Source organism: Myiozetetes cayanensis, unplaced genomic scaffold (genome assembly GCF_022539395.1).
Source record: "Myiozetetes cayanensis isolate MyiCay16 unplaced genomic scaffold, myiCay2020 scf16, whole genome shotgun sequence".
Taxonomy (NCBI): Eukaryota; Metazoa; Chordata; class Aves; order Passeriformes; family Tyrannidae; genus Myiozetetes; species Myiozetetes cayanensis.
In genome coordinates, this window is record NW_026087270.1 from 5,211,703 (window position 1) to 5,235,175 (window position 23,473).

Below are 23,473 nucleotides of genomic sequence, written 5' to 3' on the forward strand. Positions count from 1 at the left end.
TTCAGCCTGAGATTTTTTTTTTTTTTTTAGGTAAGGATGAGCACAAGTACGAGCATTGAGAGCTCGTACTGAGCTTGTTCCCGGTGTGGGTGTTCACAGTAAAGTCTGATTGAGTAGAGATTTTCCTGCAACTGAAACCAAAGGGCACTTTTGTGCCAATGGAAGAGGTGTCTGGCTTTTTGGTTTTTATTTAGAATATTCATCAGAAAAATGGCATCAGAGTTGCACATGAGGAAAACTGGAAACAAGCTCACAGACACACCTTAAGATCATCTGCATAGTAGAACAAACTAGCTCTCCCTTCTCTTACATCCACAGTTGGCCTTTGCAAGAAGAAACTTCATAGTAAGTGGTCATAGGTAAAATTTGAACTAAATTTCCATGGTTTTAGTCTGTGCCAAAATGTCAATGCTTGCCTTCAGGCTGGCTTAATATTCAGCTGGGTCATTAAGGCAACTGGGGTCTATCAGAAAAAAGAGGTAGACAAGATCATGCCAGATTTAATCAGTTTAAATAGCACTTGGGGTTGTAATAAGTTCTTTATAAAGCAACAGGTCATGCTGTGTCAGTGAAAACATCTGTCAGTGCCTAAGAAAAATGAAGAGATATTTTCCTCATCACAGGGAGGCAAGAGGGAGAAAGGAAAGAATGATAAAAGGACAGAGGGTGTAAAACAAAATTTGACTAACCTTGGCTTAGTTTGTGAACCACACACAAGGCTTAGCCATTGTAAAGTGCAGTAAATCCTGTTTTAATAGTAGCAGAAAATAGCTTGTCCTTACGAACTGAAGAAGCCTCTGCTTCCAAGCAAAGCTATGAACACTTCTGCATTCAGCTCTTTCATGTGGATTAAAGACAGTTGTCTGTGAAATACAGTGCCTCTACTATTTTGAGAGACAACAGCATATGTGCTGCTAACTACATGCTGATGTTGGATGACACAATTAGTACATTAAAGCTAGAAACTATTTCTTTAGTAGACAGAACAGCTTTATGCATGACTGCCATTCTTTCACCTCATTCACCCTTCAACAATTTTTAGCTGCAAGATAAAGCTTGTTTGATTAGAAGAACATGGTGAGGCAAAATGGATGGATAAATAAGTGACTGAGGGAGGCAAAGAGCAGTGAGAATAATAATGTCTAAGAACCTTTTGAATCATACATTAATTGTAAACACTATGTCTGAATAGAAGGAATATGACTTCCAGGGGAAGAACAATCTTACTGGGAATCAGGGCAGCTAGTTCCATACAGACTTCAAGGGAAGAACAAAAGGGGGAACAGGTGATTCTGTCTTTAGGTTAATCTACTTGCTTTGAAAGTACCACAAATAAACCTGCTACTGCAAGTCATCAGCAATATTAAGGAGTTATTAAATACTGGCCAAACTAGTAACTTCTCCATCCCATCACAATCTGTTTCACAAGACAGTTTTCTTTGGCTCTGTGCAGGGTTTCAAAGCTTGGCCCACTCAATGTCTGCATTCCTGTCACTGTTCATGAATCGGGTGAAAATCACTCCACGAAACCTGACTTGTCTTGGTTTCAAGTGTACAAGGCTATGCTGTCTTCCCTTAAAACAATGTATAAGTCTATCATGAGCATTTGGAATTTTAGAAAAGGTTTTGCACATGGAAGGGGAAGTGCTTACCATAAAACCAGGAGACTCCGATTGCCTCCATTAGAACGGCGAACAATATTGAGGTCCCAGCTGCAAATGTGTCCAGAAGTGTGAGCACATAAATTCCACCCTGGCATTGGGGAGTCAAGAGATGCAACAAAACAGAGTTACAGATAAAATAATCTTGGTAGTTTAGTAGCTTCTAAACAGAAATCTGCTTTACTTGAAACATTATCTTAACCCAAGTATTTTAATATGGATCTGTTGCTGCAAACATGAGTTCATATTTGCATGTAAAATAGTGGAGTCAGATTTGCAGCTCTCCTAAAGAGGCTTCTTTTCATCCCTGTCCTCACTTAACTGGGAAACAGAAGCCTCAGCTTAGCCTGATTAATGAGTTCTCTTGGTACTACTGTTCAGTAGGAGCTGAAGGTACTGGCTGTTTTGGGAAATATTCAGCAGCTTGTCTAGAGCAGTTAATGAGATTAATGGCAGGAATGGACCTCTACAGGTTTCCACAAGCCATTATCAGCCAGTTTGTTCCTGACCATTTGTTCTATAGTCCAGTGAATCTGCAGTCTTGGACCCCTTTTTGCCTGGTTTTACAATGTGCTGTGTATTTGTGCCATTTGGTGTATTTTGCTCATTTTACCGAGTTTGGGCTAACAAGGAGTGGAAGATCATGCTATGTTTACTTGTTTCGAAATGAACCTGGATAAAGTGTTTCAGGACATTCTTTGTCACTTGGAAACAACTGAACAGTTTGTAGTTGCAGTAAATTTTTGTTAAAATCTTCTTTTATGACCAAACTTAATCTGACTATGTCTGTTCGGAAAGGGAGGAACAAAGGAATCATTTGACGTGTTTTTACCCTAATGGTATAAATAACACTTGTACTATTTAGATCTGTAGGTGATTTTAATCTCTGTAATCAGTTTCATTTTATTTTTTTTTTCTTGTAAAAAGATGTTTTTCTGAAACAGCTGTGCATATTTACAAAAATAGAGAGACAAGTACTTAGGCCTGGTCTAGGTTTTTAATTCTGTGGGGACTTGTCCGGAAACTGAATGAACTTTGGTTGTTGTGTTAGAAAGAAAATGTTGCTTATTGAATGACATTTGAGTTTGACCTCTTGTTTTTGCTCTACACCTGCTCCAAACGAATGTCTTTGCTATCAAACTTGGTAAAGTGAATGACAAATACGATTTTGTAAGAAGCATATTTGTTTCAGAAACAGCTGCTTTTGAAAATACAGCCTTAACATTTCGGAGGGCAAAATCAAACGTGAATTTCATGTGATGGTCTCATATGGGTTGTTCTTTTTATTTTGTACATATTAGAAATGTTTTTCTTCAGTTATGTATACTAATACATTCGGTCTTAAAAGCTGGAGCTAGGTTGTTATCTTGAACTTCAGTTCACTTGAAGCAGAGGAATTGCACCCACTGGCACCTGGTCAGGCTCTTAACACTGAACTTCTGCTGATCTTGTACTTCAGGAAATTTTATTCTGGTTGAAACTTAGAATAAAGAAGAAGTATGTTCAGTTTTTAGGTATCAATAGAGATAGCATGGTATCAAAAAGGATAGGTATTTTACATGATATATCTACTTTTAGTGTCTCAAATGTTTTCCATTTTGAGGAAACTAGAGTAAAAATATTGGGGTATTCTTTATTGTTATTTATGAACTTATGCCATTTCAGTAATCTCAATAATAGATTAGGAAACCATTTCTAGGGATGCAGAGAGGTTCAGCACATCTGCTTTCACAGTGGCTACCTCAAGTTTTAGTTGTTTTCTAACACTTTTGGCATTTTTGCTTACAGGTCTTTTTTGTTTTTTTTTTTTTTTTTTTTTTCCTCAAATAAAGGAAAGGTTCTCTCCAACCTAGAACACTGTGATTCTCATTCCTTAATTAGTTGTCAATAGCCAGATGAGGCAAATCATTCAGGGTGATGGCAGTGATAAACAGAGTTACTAGATGTTCAGGAAAAATTATCTATGTGCTTTTTTATGGTGTTAAGAGTAAGGAATGAGATCTAGGTACATGGAGGAACTTAAGAAAACGTGGGTGAGAGGAGATAATTATTCTAAACTCCTTTAACAAGAAGTGAGTGCTTCTTACTTGCTTCAAGAAGACAGCAGCCAGATGATGAAGGGTCTAGTCAGTTGAAATTCTTAGTTCAAAGCAATACCAAATAAAACAAAAAAGCCCCAAACAAACACAAAACAAAACACACAGAACCAAACAAAACCATTAGTAGCATAGTCAGGTCTTTGGAACAAAGACTTGGTTTGGTTGATAGCTAGTGATCTTGTGCCAAAAACCAGAGAAGTTTCATATGTAAGATTATAAGATTAAAAGTGCTCTTCTGACCATAAGTTAAAGAACTAACATTTATAACAAAAATGAACCTACTCATACTTCTATCTGGTAAGGTTAATTGCAATTTAAGATAGGATGCTGATGGAAACTTTTGTTGTACTTACATTGGTGATGCAAAAAAGGGCAAGTAGGAAAGTGCCAAAAGAAACCCCAAAGGTGAAGAGCTTCCTGTGCTGCTTCAGAATGTGGAAATCATCTGCCAAGCCAGTGATGACAGCCTCCATTCCACCCATCTGAGGGAGGGAAGGCAAGAGCTCTGGTTAAACCCTACTGCTGTAGGTACAGACAAAGAATGTAAAGCAGCTGGTATCCTAAACACCAAACCCCTCTAAGATTTCTGACATTTCAGCTGTAAATCACTGGTGTTATGAGGCTTAATATTCTTGTGGTAAAGAACACAGGAGAGTGTCAGGGAACTCAAATGTGATGGTTGTTGCCTCCACAGCCATATCCTGTGTGGACTCTTTGCTGACTCAGGACAATAAATACTTTGGGCAAAAAAAAAATACATTTCAATATACTTTGGAGAAAAAGCTGGTAGATTAAGTAAATAAACTCCTTAAGATATTTCTTATATAAAGACAGGCACAAGAAGCACCTAGAGGAAATGTGCTGAACAGGGATTCACTTTAGCTGTTTAACGAATTCCAGTTTGACAAAAATCTTTACAGACCTGGAAGAGTTACTACATAGGAAGCTGGATGTAATTTCTTTTTGTTGACAATACGAAAGAATTTTACTTTGTTTTCTAGAAATTAATGCCCTTGTTTCGCAATACAAGAAAGGTACTTTCCAAATTTTCATTGAAATTCCTGGCTTAGGTAGGTGGTTATGAATTTTAATTTCTTTCCATTAATGAAAACATTCTGCCCCCACTCACCAAGAAGCTATGAAAATTAATTTCAGCCTTTTATCATAATAAATAAATTCATTTAATATTTTGGAGAGGTTGGATTCCATGATTTTCGTGATGCTAGGATACTCTGGCAAGATATGGAGTGCTTGGTGTAAAACAATAGCAGGTTAGTAAGTGCTGTAAGAAATTGATGAAACCAGCAGCTCTGGTTGAAATCAGCAGCAGAGAACTGTCTGTTTAGGATTTGAATGATTCCTGTCTAGAGCCAAAGAGCTGAGGGCAGTGGACCCAATTTTTCTTTCAAGGTAACTAATGTTTCCATGTAAAATGCCCCAAAACATAGTGTAGGTTTGCATTTCCCAGTGTCTCAGGGGGCATCAGTGGATGTCCTGTAGTTAAGATGGGTTAATATTTGATCTTTTCAGGTTATTACTCTGTTGGCACTTAATTGGTCTTGGAGAAGTTGAAAATGGAAAGAGACAGCTTGGACTGTTTTGGTAAAGGACCTCTAAATATATCATTATTTATTCCTCTTGTTAATTCCCTATACCAAGCTAGATATCTACCCCAAAAAGTATCTGTAAACATTTGTTCTGCTTTATGTCCTTTTCACTGTTACCTGCTTAAACTTGCATGGTCAGATTTCTCTTTCTTTAACATTGTGACAGTTCCATTTTTGTCCAGACCATTCCATTTTTTTTTGTATTTCTGTGCCAGTGGAGGTTTATGTGCATGAATAAAATTAGTCATTATAATTATTCCTCTCTAGCCTTGGGGTTATTTGATTTTTAGCTTTAAAAATTTTAATTTTCCCTTCAGGGACTTGATCAGTCAGATGTGGGGGGAGAGTTGAGAAGATCACCATAAATAGTACTGCATGACCTGAGTTTTCCTTGGGAAATGATGACAAATCCCTCCTCTTCTAGAAAGAAAGAGCTAAACTTGGCCACAGTTCATTAGTTCACAGTATTTAATTAGCTCCACAATAAAGACCTTTCTCCACTTGTAGGAAAAGTGTGTTCTGCAATTTAAAGCTGCGTCTTTGCCACTCAAATGTTTCTTTACATTGTCTTAAATTTACTGCTCTTGCAAAGTTCAAGTTTTGGATCTCAACACTTCTGAGCATTTATTTTCTCCCTAATTCTGTCCTTTTCCTACTGGTCATTCTTGCTCTTTCATTGTGCTAAACTCTTCATTTCCATCCTCTGTGTTTGCTTACAGTGGAAAAATGGCCAAGTTACAAACCCAGATATAATCTTCCCTCCAACTTCTGTGGAAGGATTCAGATCTTAGTCTGTAAAGACAAACTTCATTGAACCTGAGCTGGAATCCAAGAATCCAAACATTTCAGAAACATTTAGACTTGAATCTGACCTTTACAGCTCAGCCCTCACTCCACAAGATCTCATTCAGCTATTTGCCAATGAATATCAAAGCTTCCTGCTCCAACCTCATTTTTCTTCGTTTTGCTCTTCTCCACGTTGATTCATTCTTTCCCTTTCTTGTCCTTGAAAATGAATGAATTTTCCTGAGGTTGTAAGCAGTGGAAACGCTCTATTTTGCCATTTCCAGAAAGAAATTCCTAGATAAACTCTGTACATTCAGAACTACAAAAGAGACTTCTATGCTTTGAAACAGTAAGAAACCCCTACCCTCCTAAAGAGGATGAACGTCTGTTCATGGTTCACTATTTCTTAAAGACCCTATTTGGTTTTCCCAGAAACTAATCAATCTTTAAGCTAAATATAACAGGATATAATTTGTGGGATGAAGTCTCTGTGATCCTGAATATCATAGTGTAGTAAAACTCATCACATTATGGAAAGAGCAAATACAACTTGTTTGACTGGACATTTTACAGAAAGATTGTAGTAAACTGAAACCACTATGAAATATTCTGGTGTGATTTTTAAATTAAGTATTCTGGTGTGATTTCTAAATTGTGTGTCTAGAGCAGATGGATGGATTTCAGCACATATAAAACCCCCTTCTAGAAACCACTTTACTCAATGTCTTACTGTGTTTTGCAAGCAGGGTTCCAAAACCTTATTGCAGGTTCATAGTAGTAACAGTTCATAGTGGTGTTGTTGAGTTACACCTTTAGACAGTAATAATTGCTGATGAACAATTTATGACGATCATAAAAAAGTAGTAGTGAGTAAATGCTTTCTAGCTTGTAAAAGATTTGATCTTTTCCTAAACCTCTTAATGATTGTGAGTCTTTAAATACAATACTAGGAGTTATACTGTTACTATGTTACCTGTGACTGTGAAAACATATTTAGGGAATGTACAGAATGTTTATTTGAAATGTAGCCCCCTGTTTAAGGCTGATACCTCTCCACTTATAGAATATAACAGTAAAAGAAAAATGTTGAGGCTAGGTGGAAAAATTACTCACAGAACTGTCGATGCCAAGAGTGAGGAGCATGATGAAGAACACCACTGCCCAAAATGTAGATCCTGAAAGAGTTGAAATTGCCTCTGGGTACAGGATGAAAACTAAACCAGCTCCTGGAATAGAAAACAGACCAAAAAAAAAAAGTATTACTAAATGATGTTTCCTATCATCACAAAAGTGCTCATTTTAGTAAGATAAATTATGAGTAAGTTGACTTTTACTTCACTTCCCACTACACTCTGAGTAGCTGTTAAAATATGGATTATACCAAAAATATATCCAAAATACTTTAATTATTTACTCATGACAGTTTAGTATTAAAAAAAAATCTATGCCATTCTTTCCACTTCAAATAACCTTGTATGGCATTCACAACCTTACTGGCTGTTTCTCAGCAATGTGGGGGAGAAGGAACCACGTGGTGTGGACTCCAATGTTTGGCAGGAAAACTTTTGGGTATGATGAGAGTTACCAGTGAAAGGACAACTGAGCTGAGCTTACCAGAACCATCAAAAGCAGTCAAAGGCCTGTTTGTTGCACAGACAACACTTGTGGGGGGCAAGATGTTGGGGAAGCTCAGTCCAGTAGACGTGAGATGGATCAATACCACTTAGAGTTCACATTTCAACAAGGCATTTAAACATAGATTCTAGTTCCAAGCAAGTTAATACGAACTAATATTAATATAAACACATTTGCAAAAAAATGGTGAACAAAAAGGGGTAAAATGAGTATAAAATTAACTTCCTACCTTCGGTAGCTACATCTTCAATTTTAACTTTGTGCTCGTGAGCCATGTAGCCCAATATGGAGAAAATGGCGAATCCTGAGATGAAGCTTGTGACACAGTTAATGGTACTTGTCAGCAAAGCATCCCTAATTGTGGAAAGAGGAACAGCCCAGTGAGGGGAAAAAACCAAAACCACTTTAAGAACTAGATAGGCATTGTCTTTAACTTTGTTTTTTCCTTTCCATCCTTCAGTTCACTATGTATTTATTGTACATGTACTTCCTGAATTTATATTTCATGGGAAAATTTAAAGTGATCCTTGTTTTCATTCCAAAATGGAATGTTAGTGAAATGTCTAAATGTTGGAATTTCTCAGAAGGTGCAGAGCAGTTCTGTTTGAATTTCCATGGCGGTGATTCAGCAAAGCACTTACCGACTGTCTTGATTTAAAGTGCATTCCTAAATTGGAACTCAACATAAAATATCAGAAACATAATCCCAAAGCACAGAAACATGTCTGGAAACTGGAATCTTTCTGCTCTTAGTTCCTGGACCAATAAGATTTCACCCTGTGTTCACTGTTGCGCTTAATGGTACTTTTGAAAGGCAAACACCAGCACAGTTTACACAGCTGTCTAAAGTCCAGATCTAATCCCATTCTGTTTTTGCAGTGCAGGAGACATCCTGGCAGGTTCCCGTTACTAAAATATCAGTAAGGAAGACAGTGTTACAAAATTTGGGTTGGTTGCTATGTCTATGCAGAACTCACCGTCATTAACAAATGACAGAAGATAAAGATAGCTCAGTACTGACTCCAGCTGCAGTTAGAGTAAAGCAGGATAATTTTGCAGTAGTAATGAAAGAATAGGCTCTTACCTGTAACAGTTGTTGTCAAACTTATTGTAACTGGCAAATGCAATTAAAACACCAAACCCAGCTCCTAAGGAGTAAAATATCTGGGTAGCTGCATCAATCCACACCTGCATAATGACACCAACATGGTCAGTGTCAGTTCAGTCCACAGGGATACATCAGGACAAGAGCAAGATGAGTACAAAGCAACTGGCTTTTGGAAAACAATTGGCATTGATGCCTGTGGCAGTGAAAGTGCCTCCAGTCCCAGTGAGGTGTCACAGGGAGCATGGGCATGGGTTCTAATGCCTTAACCTGTGACAAGTTTTTGCTGTGTGCACCCTGCTACCTTTGGGGTGGACAATTGTACCTCTGAAATTTTATCCAGTACTGAAATGATTCCATGGTTTTTCTCCTGGGTGGTAGAAATACATTTCTAATAACACTTGTTCCAAGTTAGTTTGGAATGTACAATCAGAAAACTAAAAACAGTTAATGGATCAAGAGTTCCCATATTAGAGCTTTCTTTGTGTGACTGCTAGTGCACTTCATATGATGCTTTCTTGATTCAGAAGCTGAAGCACAGTTAATGTGCTGTGAACAGAATCAGGTAGGTTATCTGTCAGCTTTTTCACTCAGCTGCAGGAGTTGCAGAAGAAATTGCAGTTCATACAGGACTCTTTGGTAGCATGGATTTCTTTCACTAAATAGCAAGACAATCCTGTAATACTAACGTCTTATTCTTTTTACATACCAGTTACATCTTAATATCCTGTTTTCACACAAAGGTTGATATCTAATAGGGTTGTAGTCTCTTAAATGCCTTTATATGGATAAAAATGCAGAAGGAGGGATGCAAAGCCTTTTATATTTTTTCTTTCTTTCCTTTTTTTTTTTTTTTTTTAACTTCAGATGACCCTTGTTAACAAAATTCCTGAACATTTGTAACATCAATTTTGTTTTAACCACAACTAGGTCTGCATGGGGCCACCATAAAGCACTTGTTTTTTGTGGTTCTCTAGCTCTTCTGTGTCTCGACAGTGCAATTGCATTCGTTGTGCTTCCCCTTTCTCATTATTCAAGCACCATTAAGCATGTGCTTAAGTCTTATTGATTCAAGGAAGACCTTAGCACCTGCTGCCTCCCGAAGGACTTACGCACATGCTCAAGTGTCTGTTGAGTAAGAGTCTTGGCTCTTAGTAGCTGATTAGGAAACAAACTAAGAAGATCAAGGTGAACGTTAAAAAGAGCAGAAACCAGAAATTCCTTTACAATTGAAATTAAATGCAAAAGGTTCCCTTTGTTCTACCAAAGCAGGATGTGAAGCAGACAGTGGGGCTGGTTCTGCTGCTGATGCTCATGTTTTCTGTTCACTTCAGCTCAATCTGATTGATGCATAGTCAATATATTTTATGATAGGTTATTGTTTTTATATGCGTGAAAAATGAAAGAAAAAAAAAGCATTTACAGGAGGCAGCCATCAATCTTTCCAGTGTTCTTCAGTGTTTGTCATTTTAACTTTTGCGCATATTCTTTCTTGTGTATGTGGATTTAAAAAGTTACTGCACTGTGAGGAGAGGAAACAGAGGAGTGTGTGCTCCACCAGGTGTTATATAATCTTCAGGATATTCGCTAAGGTGTATGAAAGAGTGAGTGTTGCCTCTATGTTTGATTTAACTCCCTAATTAACACTAATTCCTTTAGCAGAACACAGGTTCTGTTTCACACAGATGTTTAACGTATCCATTTGAGCAGTGGAAATGAGCATTGTGACTTTGTGGCTCTTGGGCTTTCAGCAAGGAACATACCCAGTCATTGGTCTAGTTAAAAGGCCCTCAGGTGAATATCTTTTTCTTCTTTTTATAGAGACACGATTGTGGACTCAATATCCCTGAACACTGAGGTGTCCTGGGGCTTGTTCAGAGCTGTCCAGGATGTGGCTCCGTAAAATGAGGCACACCTTGACATGGATCTGGGTGCTCTAAGGTCTTCTAGAAGAGCATTGGCAGAACCCTCTGTAGGTCATTACTCTTTGTGACTTATGATGTTTCTTTGTTAGATTTTTCATTTGGAAGTAAAAAAAGAATCATAAATCAGACCCAGGGATGCACTGACATAGAACTGAAGTGGGATTCTCTTCTTTGGAGCCTGAGAACTAACAAGACTTATTGCAGCAGCAGGTATCCCAGTCTCCAAGAGGGGAAAGGTTGACATGGCAAAGCAGTTGGTGAAACTTCTCTGCATAACTGTTCTTTAGTCTTTCATTATTATTGATCAACTTTTTGTTGTTGTTGTCTGAAAAATTTAGTCGTAGCAACAAGTAACTTTACGGTCACTTAAACAGCAGCTGCAGAAATAATAAGCCATGAAAGAACAGTGCACAGAATATCCTTCCAGAAGCAGAAGGCAGCTATGATTATGGGGGCCTAGATCCTGAGCTGGTGCAAGGTGACACAGCCCCATAGATATCTAGTTGAACTTGGGATGCTTTTCTCCAAACAGCACTTAAAATACATAAGAAAATTTAATCACCTCCTTTGTTCATCCTTGCATCTTTGTATTTATGTGTATGAACTACTGGGGTGGCTACTGCCTTGTGATGAAAGTCCCATATTTGAAGTTTGTTTTTACTATTCCAAAATTGTCAGGTGGGGTCTGGGTTCTGGTGATAACTTCTGTTATGGAAGAAAAGCCAGTTTTCAAACTTAGTATTAAAAAGCCAGGGAAGTGTTGTTCTGCTAAGAGTATATAAAATAGGTCTGTATTCTAATACTCAAGGTCTTTTTTAATTATTCTGGAAAAATCAAGGTAGGATTCACAGGAAAGGTGCAATGCAACTATGGACAGACTGCAGACCCTTCTGAAAGCTGCAAATTTTCATGATGATGCATTTACTTCTAGGAGAATGATGTCATTGCTTTTCAGTTTCATAACCACTTGAATGGCCTTGTGACCCATCCATAGAGATATCACTGTCTTATAAATGATTTAGGATCGTTTTAGAATAGTACAGGTAAAGTCTCTCTGTAATCATCAGATCTTTGTTTTTTGTAGGTCTGAAATGCCAGTAAAATCATGAGTTAGTGACTATACTTGTAGATCCTGCTTTACAATGTATGAAATAAGTCTTAGTTCCAAGTTGCTCCACAAAGTAAATTGGTTTGGATGTATTTAATGTTGTTAATGTTTTTAAATGATACAATGAAATGTAATTTACTTCGAATAGCAAGATTAGAACACCATACTATTGAAAATCTCATTTGTACAAAGGACCATGGTTTGAATAGGTTAGTCCTTACCTTGTATATTTAACAAGGTTTGCATAGGCCAGGATTTTTAACAGATTAATATTAAACTAGTAATTAAAAAAGCAAGATTTGCTTCTTGAGGGAATTCTTAGCCTTTTGAGAACTAAATTTTTGCATGACTCAATTTTCTTGTATAAAGAATACTGTGATTTACTGGGTGCACGGTCAAAACATGGACTTTTTAAGGGTCTGCCACACATGTAACTGCCTTCATACAAGTGTTTTGTGACCTGAATTGTTTGGGTTCAGTGTGAAATAGTCCTGTTATGGAGAGAGTGGGAAAGTTAGACTATCACAGACAGTGGACTAGTGCTTATGCAGAAGCAGAAGTGTGGCTATATAATCACAGAAGTTAGCTGTAATATTTTCAGCCTTAATAACAAGGTAATAGGTTTAATAATAAGGGAATGAGAGCAGAAAAATACACTTACTGTGGCTTCTTTTAATCTTCTGAAATCTATGTGCAGGTATGCATTTATTCCATTGTATGCACCAGGGAGGGTTATTCCGTGTATTAGTAAGACAAACAATACAACATAAGGCAAAGTGGCTGTTATCCAAACAACCTGCAGACAACAGAAATCCCAAAGATTTATGAGCTCACAGAGAAGATTTAAGAATATGTGATAAGTACAGCTGGCATTTGCTTGGTTTTGTCCATGCAGTTTGATGGAGAAGTTCTTCACAGGACATCTTGGGGGAAAATGCTGTTATGTATCATGAGTCTTTTCATAGATAAGTTGACACATACCAGTATTTTGACAAACAGAAGACATTATCAATATGTGTTAGACTGCTGATGAGCTGCTCAGCTCTGTATCATTTATTAAAGAAGTGCAGTCATCATATTAGGTGATACTCTCCTGAAAATGTACAAAAAGCTCTCAGATGTATCCAACCCTAGAATTTCTCTCGAGGGATGTCAAAGAGTAACTCCAAATGACTTGATCAGGTCTTTCTCTTGACAGCATTTTATATAATAAAACCAAAGCATTCAATGCCATTGAAGCATTAGTACATTTGGCCAAGAATAGGATGCACGTTTAAGACAATTTTGATTATTTAAAAATATTTTCTGGATATGACTAATTTTCACAATTCAGAGATTTTTGTTGAATTGAAAATAAAATGCTAGCAAAATTTCCAGTTATAACATCATGCAAGCAAAACTTGCAAATAAAATAAAGGCTGAATTGGGATCATGTGTTTTCCTTGTAGATATGTGAAGGTCTTTCACATGGTTTGGTCCCTGAGGATCTCTCAGAAGCAGAAGTGATTTATTTTCTTGCTTTCTAAAATTAGGAGACTTCTTAAAGGAGACAAAGAATGTAGTTGAGATAGAAGGATAATATCAGCTCTACCTTTCCTGAAGTCTTCACGCCTTTCCATAGACTAAAGAAAAGAATGATTACCACCACCAAGAGGCAGAGGGAAAGTTGCCAGCGAGGCAAGCCAAGGTCATGGATCCCACGGCTTTCGTGCAGGTGCAGAACTCCTCGCCTACACACCAGATACACAGAAACAAAGCCAAGTCACTGCAGGAAAAAGGATTTGACATATCTCATGCTGTGGGCAGCAGGAATGGATGCTGCACTGCAGCAGGACTTGCCCTGCTGGCATCACTAGCAGTGAAAGCTGTGTTGTGAAGCCATGTTTGGCTTTTCCCCACAGTGCCTTTATGGTCTCATAGTCCCATCACTGTTTATCACCACAGTGCCATGATGATACCATGCTCTCCTTCACTGGAAGTATCATTGGTTTATTCTTACTTGAACACTGAACAATGTCCAGAGAGGGTGCAGAACCTCTGTCCTTGAGATTTTAAAACTTGGCCAGTAAAGGCTTTCAGCAGACTGATTTGCTTTTTAAGCTAGCCTTGGTTTTGGGTAGGAAGTTATATTAGATGACATTCAGAGATGTCTTTCAACCAAAATTGTTTTGTGATTCTAGATAAGCAAACAGCTGGCTTCCTGCAACTTGAGCAGTTCCAACCTTATTTTCAATTTCTCTTTGAAGAGGTTATTTTGAGGGTGCAAAAAAAGTGGTTGGATAGGAGAAGCAACAGTTGGTAAATTTAAATTGGATACAGTGCTCTGTGTTATTCACTGAGACAGTGGAGTGATAGCAGAGGGAATTCTGTTCCTTACCAGGGCAGGCTAAATCTTTTGAGACATACAAAGAGAAATGGAGTGTGGAAAAGAGCCTTTGTCCTGCAGAATGGTGATTATCTAGTTAAGTTGTCAAAACCCATTGCATGCAGCAAGCACAGGGATATGGAAGAGATGTTACAGTGGATCTCTCTCCCTTTAACTCAGCTCTATGCTATTAAGTGTCTCTTGCTGCTTTTACAGATCTAAGAAACGCAGTAATATTTTGCTTTACTGAAAGCTGTGTTTGCCAGGAGGAATGGCAGCGTGGCTGGAGCCCTGTTCCAGAGGTGAACTGCAGAGCAAACTCCTGGTTCTGATATGGACCTACAGGATGCTGTCTCAGGGATTCAATTTGTTAGTGCTTCATTGCCCATCCAGATAAAATGGCCATGACCTTCCATGTCTCCTCCCTTTCTCTGTCACCCGTTGTTTGCTGTGCACTGCTTGGGTAAAAGAGGAAGTTGATCTCTGTTGGCTTCTCTTAGGTCCATAATAGTACAAACAAATCAAATTAAAGAAGTCCTTTTCACTGGAGGATCTTGATATGTTTTATGAAAATAAGTGCATTTTAGAGAAACTGCAGACACATAAGGACTGATTCTGAACTTGCATTCTTTGTGCCCATTTAACTTATGCCCAAGTATTTTTTTTCTGCTCCCCTGTGTGCTTGCTTTCCAAGAAACACCTAGCAATGTGTCCTACTGCTTGGAGCACTTGCCAGAACTGCCATTTCAAATGTGGGATTCCCGGGATTTTCAGGAGAATCTCTGTTCCAAGAGTTCTCCCTTAATCAGGGAAAGAGATCATAAAATAGGAAGAGAAAAATACTATTGTAACCACTCAGAACAGCTGTGTAACTGGGCAACTAAGCAAGGAAATCTTTAGAGACAGCTGCTGTTTCTGAGACCTAATTCTGGCAGGTCTTGCTTCCTTTTCCTTTTATTCTGGGGTGGGGTTTTTTGTTTGCTTGTTTGTTTTTTAAATTTTCTTTTTCTTTGTGACCTCTGAAGATAAGTCATAAAAGCTTTCCAAAAGATGCCCTTTTTGAGGAATGTTGGTAAGCAGGTAATCAGTGTTTAATTACTAGAACCTACCTTTCTGTTCCCCTGGCACCATAAAGTATAACAGACCTAGTGATTTAGGTTAAGACGTGCTGACATCTGAAGGAAAGAAGCAGTGGCCAAAGTTTAGATGGACTAAGATTGTTTGATTTAAAGAATAAAGCTCTGTAACGCTCTTTGAAAAACAGTCTTTTTTTTTTTTTTTTTTTTTTTGAGGAGGGCAAATTTGAAAGGAATTTTGCATTCTTTATTCAAGTTAGCACACATCAATAATGCTACAGAAAATCCAGTTAGCTCAATCATGCCACAGTTATTTCACATCAAGGAGTGCTTATTTCAGGAACAGCTGAGGCTGTTTTAAGCCTGTCTATGTTAAGGCAAGTTGAGTGATAAATCCCTAACTGGGTCTTTTAGATTATACTCAGTCACTTCCCTTATACTGGCTACAGTGAGGAAAATATGAAGTAAGACATGTTGCAAGATTCCCCATTTAGGAAACTGTGAGGTCAAACCACCTGAATTTGCAGTCTTTTGCTATTATAGCAGAATAATGTAAGGTGGTCAACATCCATTCCTGAATCCAGATTGTCTACACTAGCTGCAGGATTGTCCCATTTCCCAGTGCCATGAAGATATGTACAAGTCATAGACAAAATGGCATAAAGTGTTCCCTTAAATCCCCAAGCCAGGGAACCAGAGGAGGTACAGCACCAGTGTCAGCTTCTGTTCTCTGTCAGCTTCTTCAAATTATGTCTAGAGCTACTGGGAATGTCTTAAATAAAAGTTTCTGAAAGCAATCCTTACTTCATAAGTAGAGAGATGTTTGTCCAATTCTGCTAACAAAATACACTCTCATCATTCAGACCTCTGAGTCAAAGAGAATGGAAAAATCATGGGTAGTATGACAACTAGAATTAGTATTTTGTTATGGTTGAGAAAAGAATGAAAGTAGATGAGAAATACATGCAAAAATGAGAAGAGAATATTATGGGGGAAGAAACTGAGAATAAACATTAACAGATGGAGCTGATGGAAAGTAGAACAGGGATCTATTATTTTGTGCTGAGCAAAATACAAGAGAAGCTAATAAATGGTTTAAGCTTTCTGATATTCTAGTCAGAGCTCCAGAAATATTTATTTACTGCTGCACAAAGAATGAAACAACATGCACTAGAGAGCAGGGATTTGTGTAAAGGAGCTTGATTTATGCTAACACTGCATTCCACTTCACGGAGTGTAAATTACCTTTGCAATGACTTTGAGACCACACATGTGGGTACCAAGAGTCTTTCCACCTGTCTGCAAGAGGAGCAGGAATGTGGAGGGGTCTCAGATTGAAGCTGTTTGGGTGCCTCTGGGTGCTCTGCAAAGAGCTCTGAGTAAGGCATGGCTGCAATGCCAAAGGATGGCCTGGCTCTGGGAGAGTGCTCTCCTACACACAGCACAGGAGGGTGGGCTGAGCCATTTGTCGTGCAGTGCATGTGCCCTGTGCTCTCCCCAGCTCTAGACACCAGCTAGACACGCTCTCTCCAGCTCTGGATACCAGCTAGAAATGCTTCATTGTCTGGGTTTTCTGTTTCTCAAGATATTTCAGCTCCCTCTTGTGTTGGAGAACAGAGGTGTGTAATGGACTGCAAACGAGATTTTGGGAATCATAATTTGTCAGCGGCACCCTGGATGGCATGTAATAAATTATTATTTGTATTGAGTGAAATGATACTTCCCAGCTCACTGAAATCTTTAGCCTTGTTGGTTCTCCCATTAACTTAGCAATTCTGACCTCCCCTGCTGTGGTGCCCCACTTGCACACACTCAGGGCTCTCCAAAGTTTACTGATCTCAGAAGAGCTGCATGGAAAGACATAAAATTGCCAGAAGGTCAGTCCCAGGAACAGGCCCATGCACCACAACCTGAGGACTGCTGACACATTTAAACAAATGAATGCTCACTTTATGGTATGCCATTTGTTGTAATGCTTGCTCCTTTACCCAGTGAGCTTAGTTTGTTATCTTTTCACAGAGTTAATGCTTAGGTTTGGTAGTTATGGACAAGCACTTTCCCTATATGGAGCAACACATAAAACACTAGTGGTGATATTATGTCACTACTGTCTGGTAGAGAAGATTTGATGAGAAACAGGTGAATACAAATAAATGGATGTTTAGTTGTGTGTGACAATTTTATTGGCTTTGCCTGGGGGGATATGTGCAGGTGGAGATGCTCCACAGAGAAAGGCTCTGCTTTCTGCTTGCCTGGATTTCAAATGCAAGATAATATAGGGGAGGTGCTGCAGCACTGACCTCAGCTACTGTAGTGACTGTAAATATTGGTACCACTGCCAAACTACACGGGATTCTGTGTGTAAGTTAAGCATTTAGAATTCCTCCTGCAAGTTAGCACAAAGCAAGCCAATTGCACAACGTGCAGCTCCTGACATTTGCAATATCTCATAAAGATTCTCTGCAAATTTAAGTTGTCAAAGTGGTTCATCAAGTCTTCTGGACTTGCTACACAGGGGCATGTTGTGGTTCAGGAATCATTTCCATAGAGCTGCCCAAAGCCTAAGAATGTGTGTATACTCTTACAAGGATTGACTTCCACTGTACTCACATTTAATTTCTTTTCTCTTTATATAAGTAAATGATCAACAAATGTGAAGATGTGAACAAACTTGAAAAATACATTTCAAAGCTATGCTTGTAAATATTTGTGGCATAGCTGTTTTTATTTTATGAACATAAATGCTTGTAGCAGAAGTTTCTGTGTGATTGAGTTACTTCGATGAGTCCAAAAAAGTCAGCATGGTCAAAATGAAATACACAATGGCTGTGTAAACAATGCAGCCAAACACTTCTTAAGTATGCCTGTGCAGTTAATATCGAATTGTATCTAAAACAGCTGCCTTATTGCTGTTTTACCAATGTGCCCATGAATCTCTCACACAAGGTATTTAATAATGTATAAGATTCTAAACCCACTGAAATCAGAGGATTTTTTTTTCTGTTAAATTCAGGGTATTTTCTAGGGGTGAAGGTACAAAACTTGTCTAGAATTCTTAGTCTTGGACTGTGTGATCTCTATGAAGGTAAACAGCTGACTGCTACCCAACTTCAAACCTCTCAGAAACATCTGACAAATTGCCTTTCAATTAAGATGCAATACATGAGTAAGCCTTAGAGGTCTGGAGAGGTTCTTAATTTCTCATTGCTTACAAACTCTCTAATTAGTTTATATAGTATGAATGTTGCATAAAGAAAACCCTTAAGCTTCAGATGTCTTCAGAGGAGCTTTGTTGTCCAGAAAAGCGGACACTGGGAACTGCTGATCATGTTTAGCATGAACTTAGAGTCCTTTCTTCCCAGGTGTGACTGGCACAATATAGAGCTATCCACTCTGATTCAGTTTTTAGAAGCATTTGTAGGCAGAATTGCTTATGCTGACTTTTGAAGTGATGTTATCTCTTTTGGGAAAGGTTGCTCCACAGTTGTTTTAAGGGGACACGTTCCTGCATCTTCCTTTGGAGCACACAGTGGTGATCACTCCATTTGATGTGATATCAAAGTTTGTGGACCCTTTGCCTGGGGTGGCATTTCTGGTGAAGAATTGCACCCAAAAGCAAAAACTTATTTGTCTATAAAAGTACCCTTTACTGTATATGGTGAGGTTTTTCTCAGGACATTCCTGGTTCATATACCCCCCAAAAATAGGATAGATGTATACTGCTGTTACTGAATCTTGTCTTTATTCCTTGTTCTTAGGTAGGTTTTTGCAATTACTCATAGCTGGGCAGACTTGTGAATTCTGTGAATTTCCTTTACTGAATCAGGCATGAAAATTTCCCTGTAAAAGTGTTTTTTATTTTTCATGCAAAAAGAATATATTACAGCCCTGAGAAAAAGTACTATGAGAAGTAGCTGTAGCTTATTCTATTTGTTGACAATTTCACTGTTTTTTCTTAAAAATTGCCAAGATTTGTTCCTACAACAGATCATGATTTTTTACAGGCACGGTACCTCATTAAAAGAATAGTGGTTTTGTTCCTCCAAACTGGTATTTTTTAATTGTCAGCATAAATCAAAGAAAGATGGTAACAAACTTTTCCTGGATACAAGGCTGGAGAGAACAAATATAAAATATGCCTGTGTTCAGGCAAAGTATTTGAATAGAAGTGACGTGGTGTAGATAGGGGAACTTTTTTTCCAGTCATCTACTTCTGCTTTTCCAAAAAAAAAGTTTATAATGAATTATTTTAACATATGTGGAAAGGCTAAAAGGTTCTTTGCATTTTGTGTTTAATTCCAAACCACTGAAGATGGAAGTAAGTAATTAAAGTGACGTGTGCCTCCAAAGAAATGTGGAACTGACATTTTATTTCTAACTGGATTTCTTTTATGTCTGGCTATTACTAGCAGAAAGGCACCAGTTGTTATTAGGTTTGGCTTGCTTTGCTAAGTTTGCAGTGTACAAATACTTTATAACTGATTTTACCCATCTCTGATGAAGTATTGTAGAGGTCCCGTTCTTTCCTGTTGTAGGAAACTGTCCCTGTGACATTAACGGCACCTTGGCCTCAATTAAGCCTGAACAAATGAAACCAGATTAAGTAAAATAAAACTCTTTAGAGGGTCTCAGTGTAGAACCACTTCAACCTCAATTACTGTGCAGCTCTTGAGGTTTGAAAACAAAAGCCAAATAAGTTTTTGGAAGTTCTCCTGTCACTGCCTTGGCATGGAATTTGCAACTTTAAGTGATTTCTTCCAAGTCTGAGGCTTAGAGGTTTCTCCCTGATTTTCCTCCCTGTCAAATACTGGACAGCTGATAGATTTGGATTGCAAGTTTTGCCTTCTCTCACTTCATGTAAGTGTTGACAACCAGCATATTTCTATTGAATTTGAGGTACCTTTCTTGAAGTAGTTGATGAACTGTCACATCACAGTACTCCCACCTCTTCCTATAGTTTATTCCTGTGCTGATGGAGATAGAGGCAGTCAGCTCTGGCAGCTACAGGGTTTTAGGAATTAATCGACTCTCAATTCATGGTCAGGCCAGATTTGTGTGGAGGAATCATGTCCCAAAGAGAAGATGTGCCTGTTTCTTTTAAGGGTAATCACACCAGCCCTCTGCTTGCAACCTGCTTTGGAAGTACCTCTTCTCAATCACTCCATCTGCACAATGTTTGGTGTTTCTGATCTCCCTGCTCCCCATTCAGCCAGTCCACCAGAGGGTAAAACTCTCTGTGTGTGTTCTGACCTAAGTACACAACCTAGAGAGCCACGTTTAAGCTGTACCACTTCCCATTTCCTGACCCTGTGGCACAAAATAAACTTTACAGTCAGAAGATTCAGCTCTCCCTGTTTTAAGAAGGCCATGGGCATGACTTGGGTTATTTGGCCTAAGAGAAGAAGCACTGCTTTCTGATTTGGTCTATTAGATTGGATCTGAATACACTAAGACTTTGCACAAGTTTGGGTCCACACCTGAGCTGTACAGCTGGACTTGATGAGCTAATCCAAATACTGGATAAGTGAATATAATGCCCCTTGTGATTCCCTGTTTTTACAGCTGGGGAAACAGATGCTATAGATTGTTTTACTTAAGTGATTATTCCTCTCATTTTTTGCAATATAATCTAGCTGCTAATAAGTACAGGGCCTAGGGACTTCATTACAGCCCCAAAATTCAGGAATCAAAGCATAATGAAATGTCAAATTCGCTTTTTATTCTTACCTTCTGAAAACTGCACCTCAAATTTATTTCACAGTGAGGAAAAAACCAAAATATTTCAAGTTTCAGTGTACAGACAATCACAAATAGATCTGTTCCCCAGATCAGTGGAACTAAATCAAAACATCATGGATCCACTCTACCCCAAGCTCACCCACTACAAAATCAAAATCATCCCCCAAACACAATGTGATAACAGAAGATGCACAGAACCACTTTAAATCATAAAAAGGCAAAGCAAGAATATAGGGATTACATTTTGCTTTACAAAGGCTTAAACCCAAGAAAATTAAAGAAACCCTTTTTTAAAATGTTGTTTAAATGAAAGTTCTGTAATAATGCAGTTCTTTTAAGATGCAGAGTTAATAATTTCTTTTAGTTCACTTTGAAGTCAGGTTCTTTGACTACATGCATACACAGCCTATTGCTATAAATGATCTATCTTTTCATTGGATTTGTGAACATATCACATATTATAAGGGCAGCAGATTTCATAGCTGTCATTATCTGCTGTTGCAGTGAGTTCCTTTGAACCCATATTGTTTTCAGAGCACTGAGTTTAGTTTACCCAACCCCCTGCCAACACCTTGTGTATCACCACTGATCTTTTGCTGTGCTGTCTTCAGAGAAGAAACAGCAGCCACAAATGTTTCAGAGCTATAAACAGAGACCTCCAGATCCTTACTGTAGCCAGACTTGGTGTGACACACACTAGGTTATTTATGGTAACAGTGATGTCCCTTTGTTTCTACAGGATTGGACTCACTGCTCAGCAGGTGCGTGCCCTGATATCCTTCTACTCCCAACACAGAAATATTAACTGATTATTAAGATTAATTCAACAGCTGATTCAATTAGTCTGATGCTCATCCCCCTTTCTTTCTACTAATCAAATCCCATTTTCCCCTAGAGGGCCATAATGCAAATATTTATACACAGATTGACATTTTTATTTTCTAGTTCAGTTGTTACCTTTCTGGGGTTGATTTCAAATGTTTGATGTGAGTGTGCCAGTCTGTCTTGACTCATGTTGCATAACACTATCCTGTTTAGGAATCAGTAAAAGCCTGCCTTCTTATAACCTGGCTCTCTCCTCCTGCTCAGTGCTCCATCTCACTTCATTGAACTATTGAAGCAGTTGAGCAAACAGAGGTCTGCTGTCTGTTCTGAAATATCTTGCAAGGAGAGAAACAGTCTTTGTGTTTCTTTGCCCTGGCAAAGTTAGTGCAAGTAAAAGTGGTACACAGAGAAGGTTTGTGTCTTGTCCAGTTCCATTTTGCCCAGTAATATAGGAGAACCCACTAGTATAGGAGAAACCAAAGCTCACAGAGGCAAGAGAGTCACCCAGGAATACAGATCAACATTACAACTCCATTTTAACCTTGCTCTTCTGATGCTCACTCTAGAGGCTAGGTGCTGACTAACCTGCAAGAGGGAACACTCTAGGACATAGAATTTTGAATAAAAAACAAAGTCAAGTCAACACTTACTCATAAAATTCAGCTGCAGGAGTGAGCTTGTACTTCGAGTATTTAGTACCATTGCCAAGCACTGATGCATTGAAGAGTTTGGGATCTGTACAGTTTGGACTGTTCCAACTGTTGTCACAGTTTGTCCAGGGGAGTTCAAATGTGAATGACGAAAACAGATAATACAGAGACCAAGCTATGATAACGTTGTAGTAGAAACCCACGTAAAGAGCTATGAGTATCACTGCATAGCCTACACCTAAAGACAAAGGAAAACTAGATTATACATTGTGTTTGACATGCAACAGTATATGCAAACACTGTAGTTCAACTCAGCCATACATGATTGCACATTCGTTTTAGATCTTCACAACAGTAAAAGGAATTTTTGCCATTTACATACACAGATGCAGACACAATGTCCCTGACCTTAAAACAAAAAATTACAGCAATGATTTTGGAAAATGACTGGCTTTTATCAAATCCACTTGTTTGCCAGAAAAAGAAATTAAGCAATGTCAAAATTTGCCCTTGTACAACTCCATTGCTGATTTGCTTCCAATGCAGAAGATTGCAAGCCCATGTTAGGAGCGAAACTCACTTCATCTTCATGATGTCAGAGACCTTGGCAACTTCTCTTGGAAAAGTAAAGCTTGACACTTAAATGAAGTTTCCCTATGCCTCATGTTCCCACCCTGAACTAGTTTGGAACAGACACCAATCCCTCTCTTGTTTCTTTCCCATCATTACTCTCCAGTTTGGCTTCCATCAGCATGTAACTGGTCCAAAACATGCATGAAACAGTCTGTCCTATTCCACTGTGGGTCTCCAGGTGGTTTTTGGGCATGCCAATAATCTTGGTGAATATCGAGTTGGGGTTAAACCGCATATGGAGATTCAAACCTTATTATTA

At 38.4% G+C, this 23,473-nt stretch overlaps 1 protein-coding gene across 1 annotated transcript in view; it reads right to left on the reverse strand.

Moving 5' to 3' along the window:
- The window catches only part of SLC6A2 (solute carrier family 6 member 2), a 56,806-nt gene that overhangs the window by 8,934 nt on the left and 24,399 nt on the right, over window positions 1-23,473 (reverse strand). The window contains exons 3-10 of the mRNA XM_050311348.1: window positions 22,582-22,819; window positions 13,518-13,656; window positions 12,588-12,722; window positions 8,873-8,976; window positions 8,018-8,142; window positions 7,267-7,379; window positions 4,114-4,242; window positions 1,653-1,752 (exon numbers count right to left, since the gene is read on the reverse strand). Of these exons, the coding sequence (XP_050167305.1) occupies window positions 1,653-1,752; window positions 4,114-4,242; window positions 7,267-7,379; window positions 8,018-8,142; window positions 8,873-8,976; window positions 12,588-12,722; window positions 13,518-13,656; window positions 22,582-22,819 (1,083 nt within the window). The remainder of the gene's footprint in view (window positions 1-1,652; window positions 1,753-4,113; window positions 4,243-7,266; window positions 7,380-8,017; window positions 8,143-8,872; window positions 8,977-12,587; window positions 12,723-13,517; window positions 13,657-22,581; window positions 22,820-23,473) is intronic.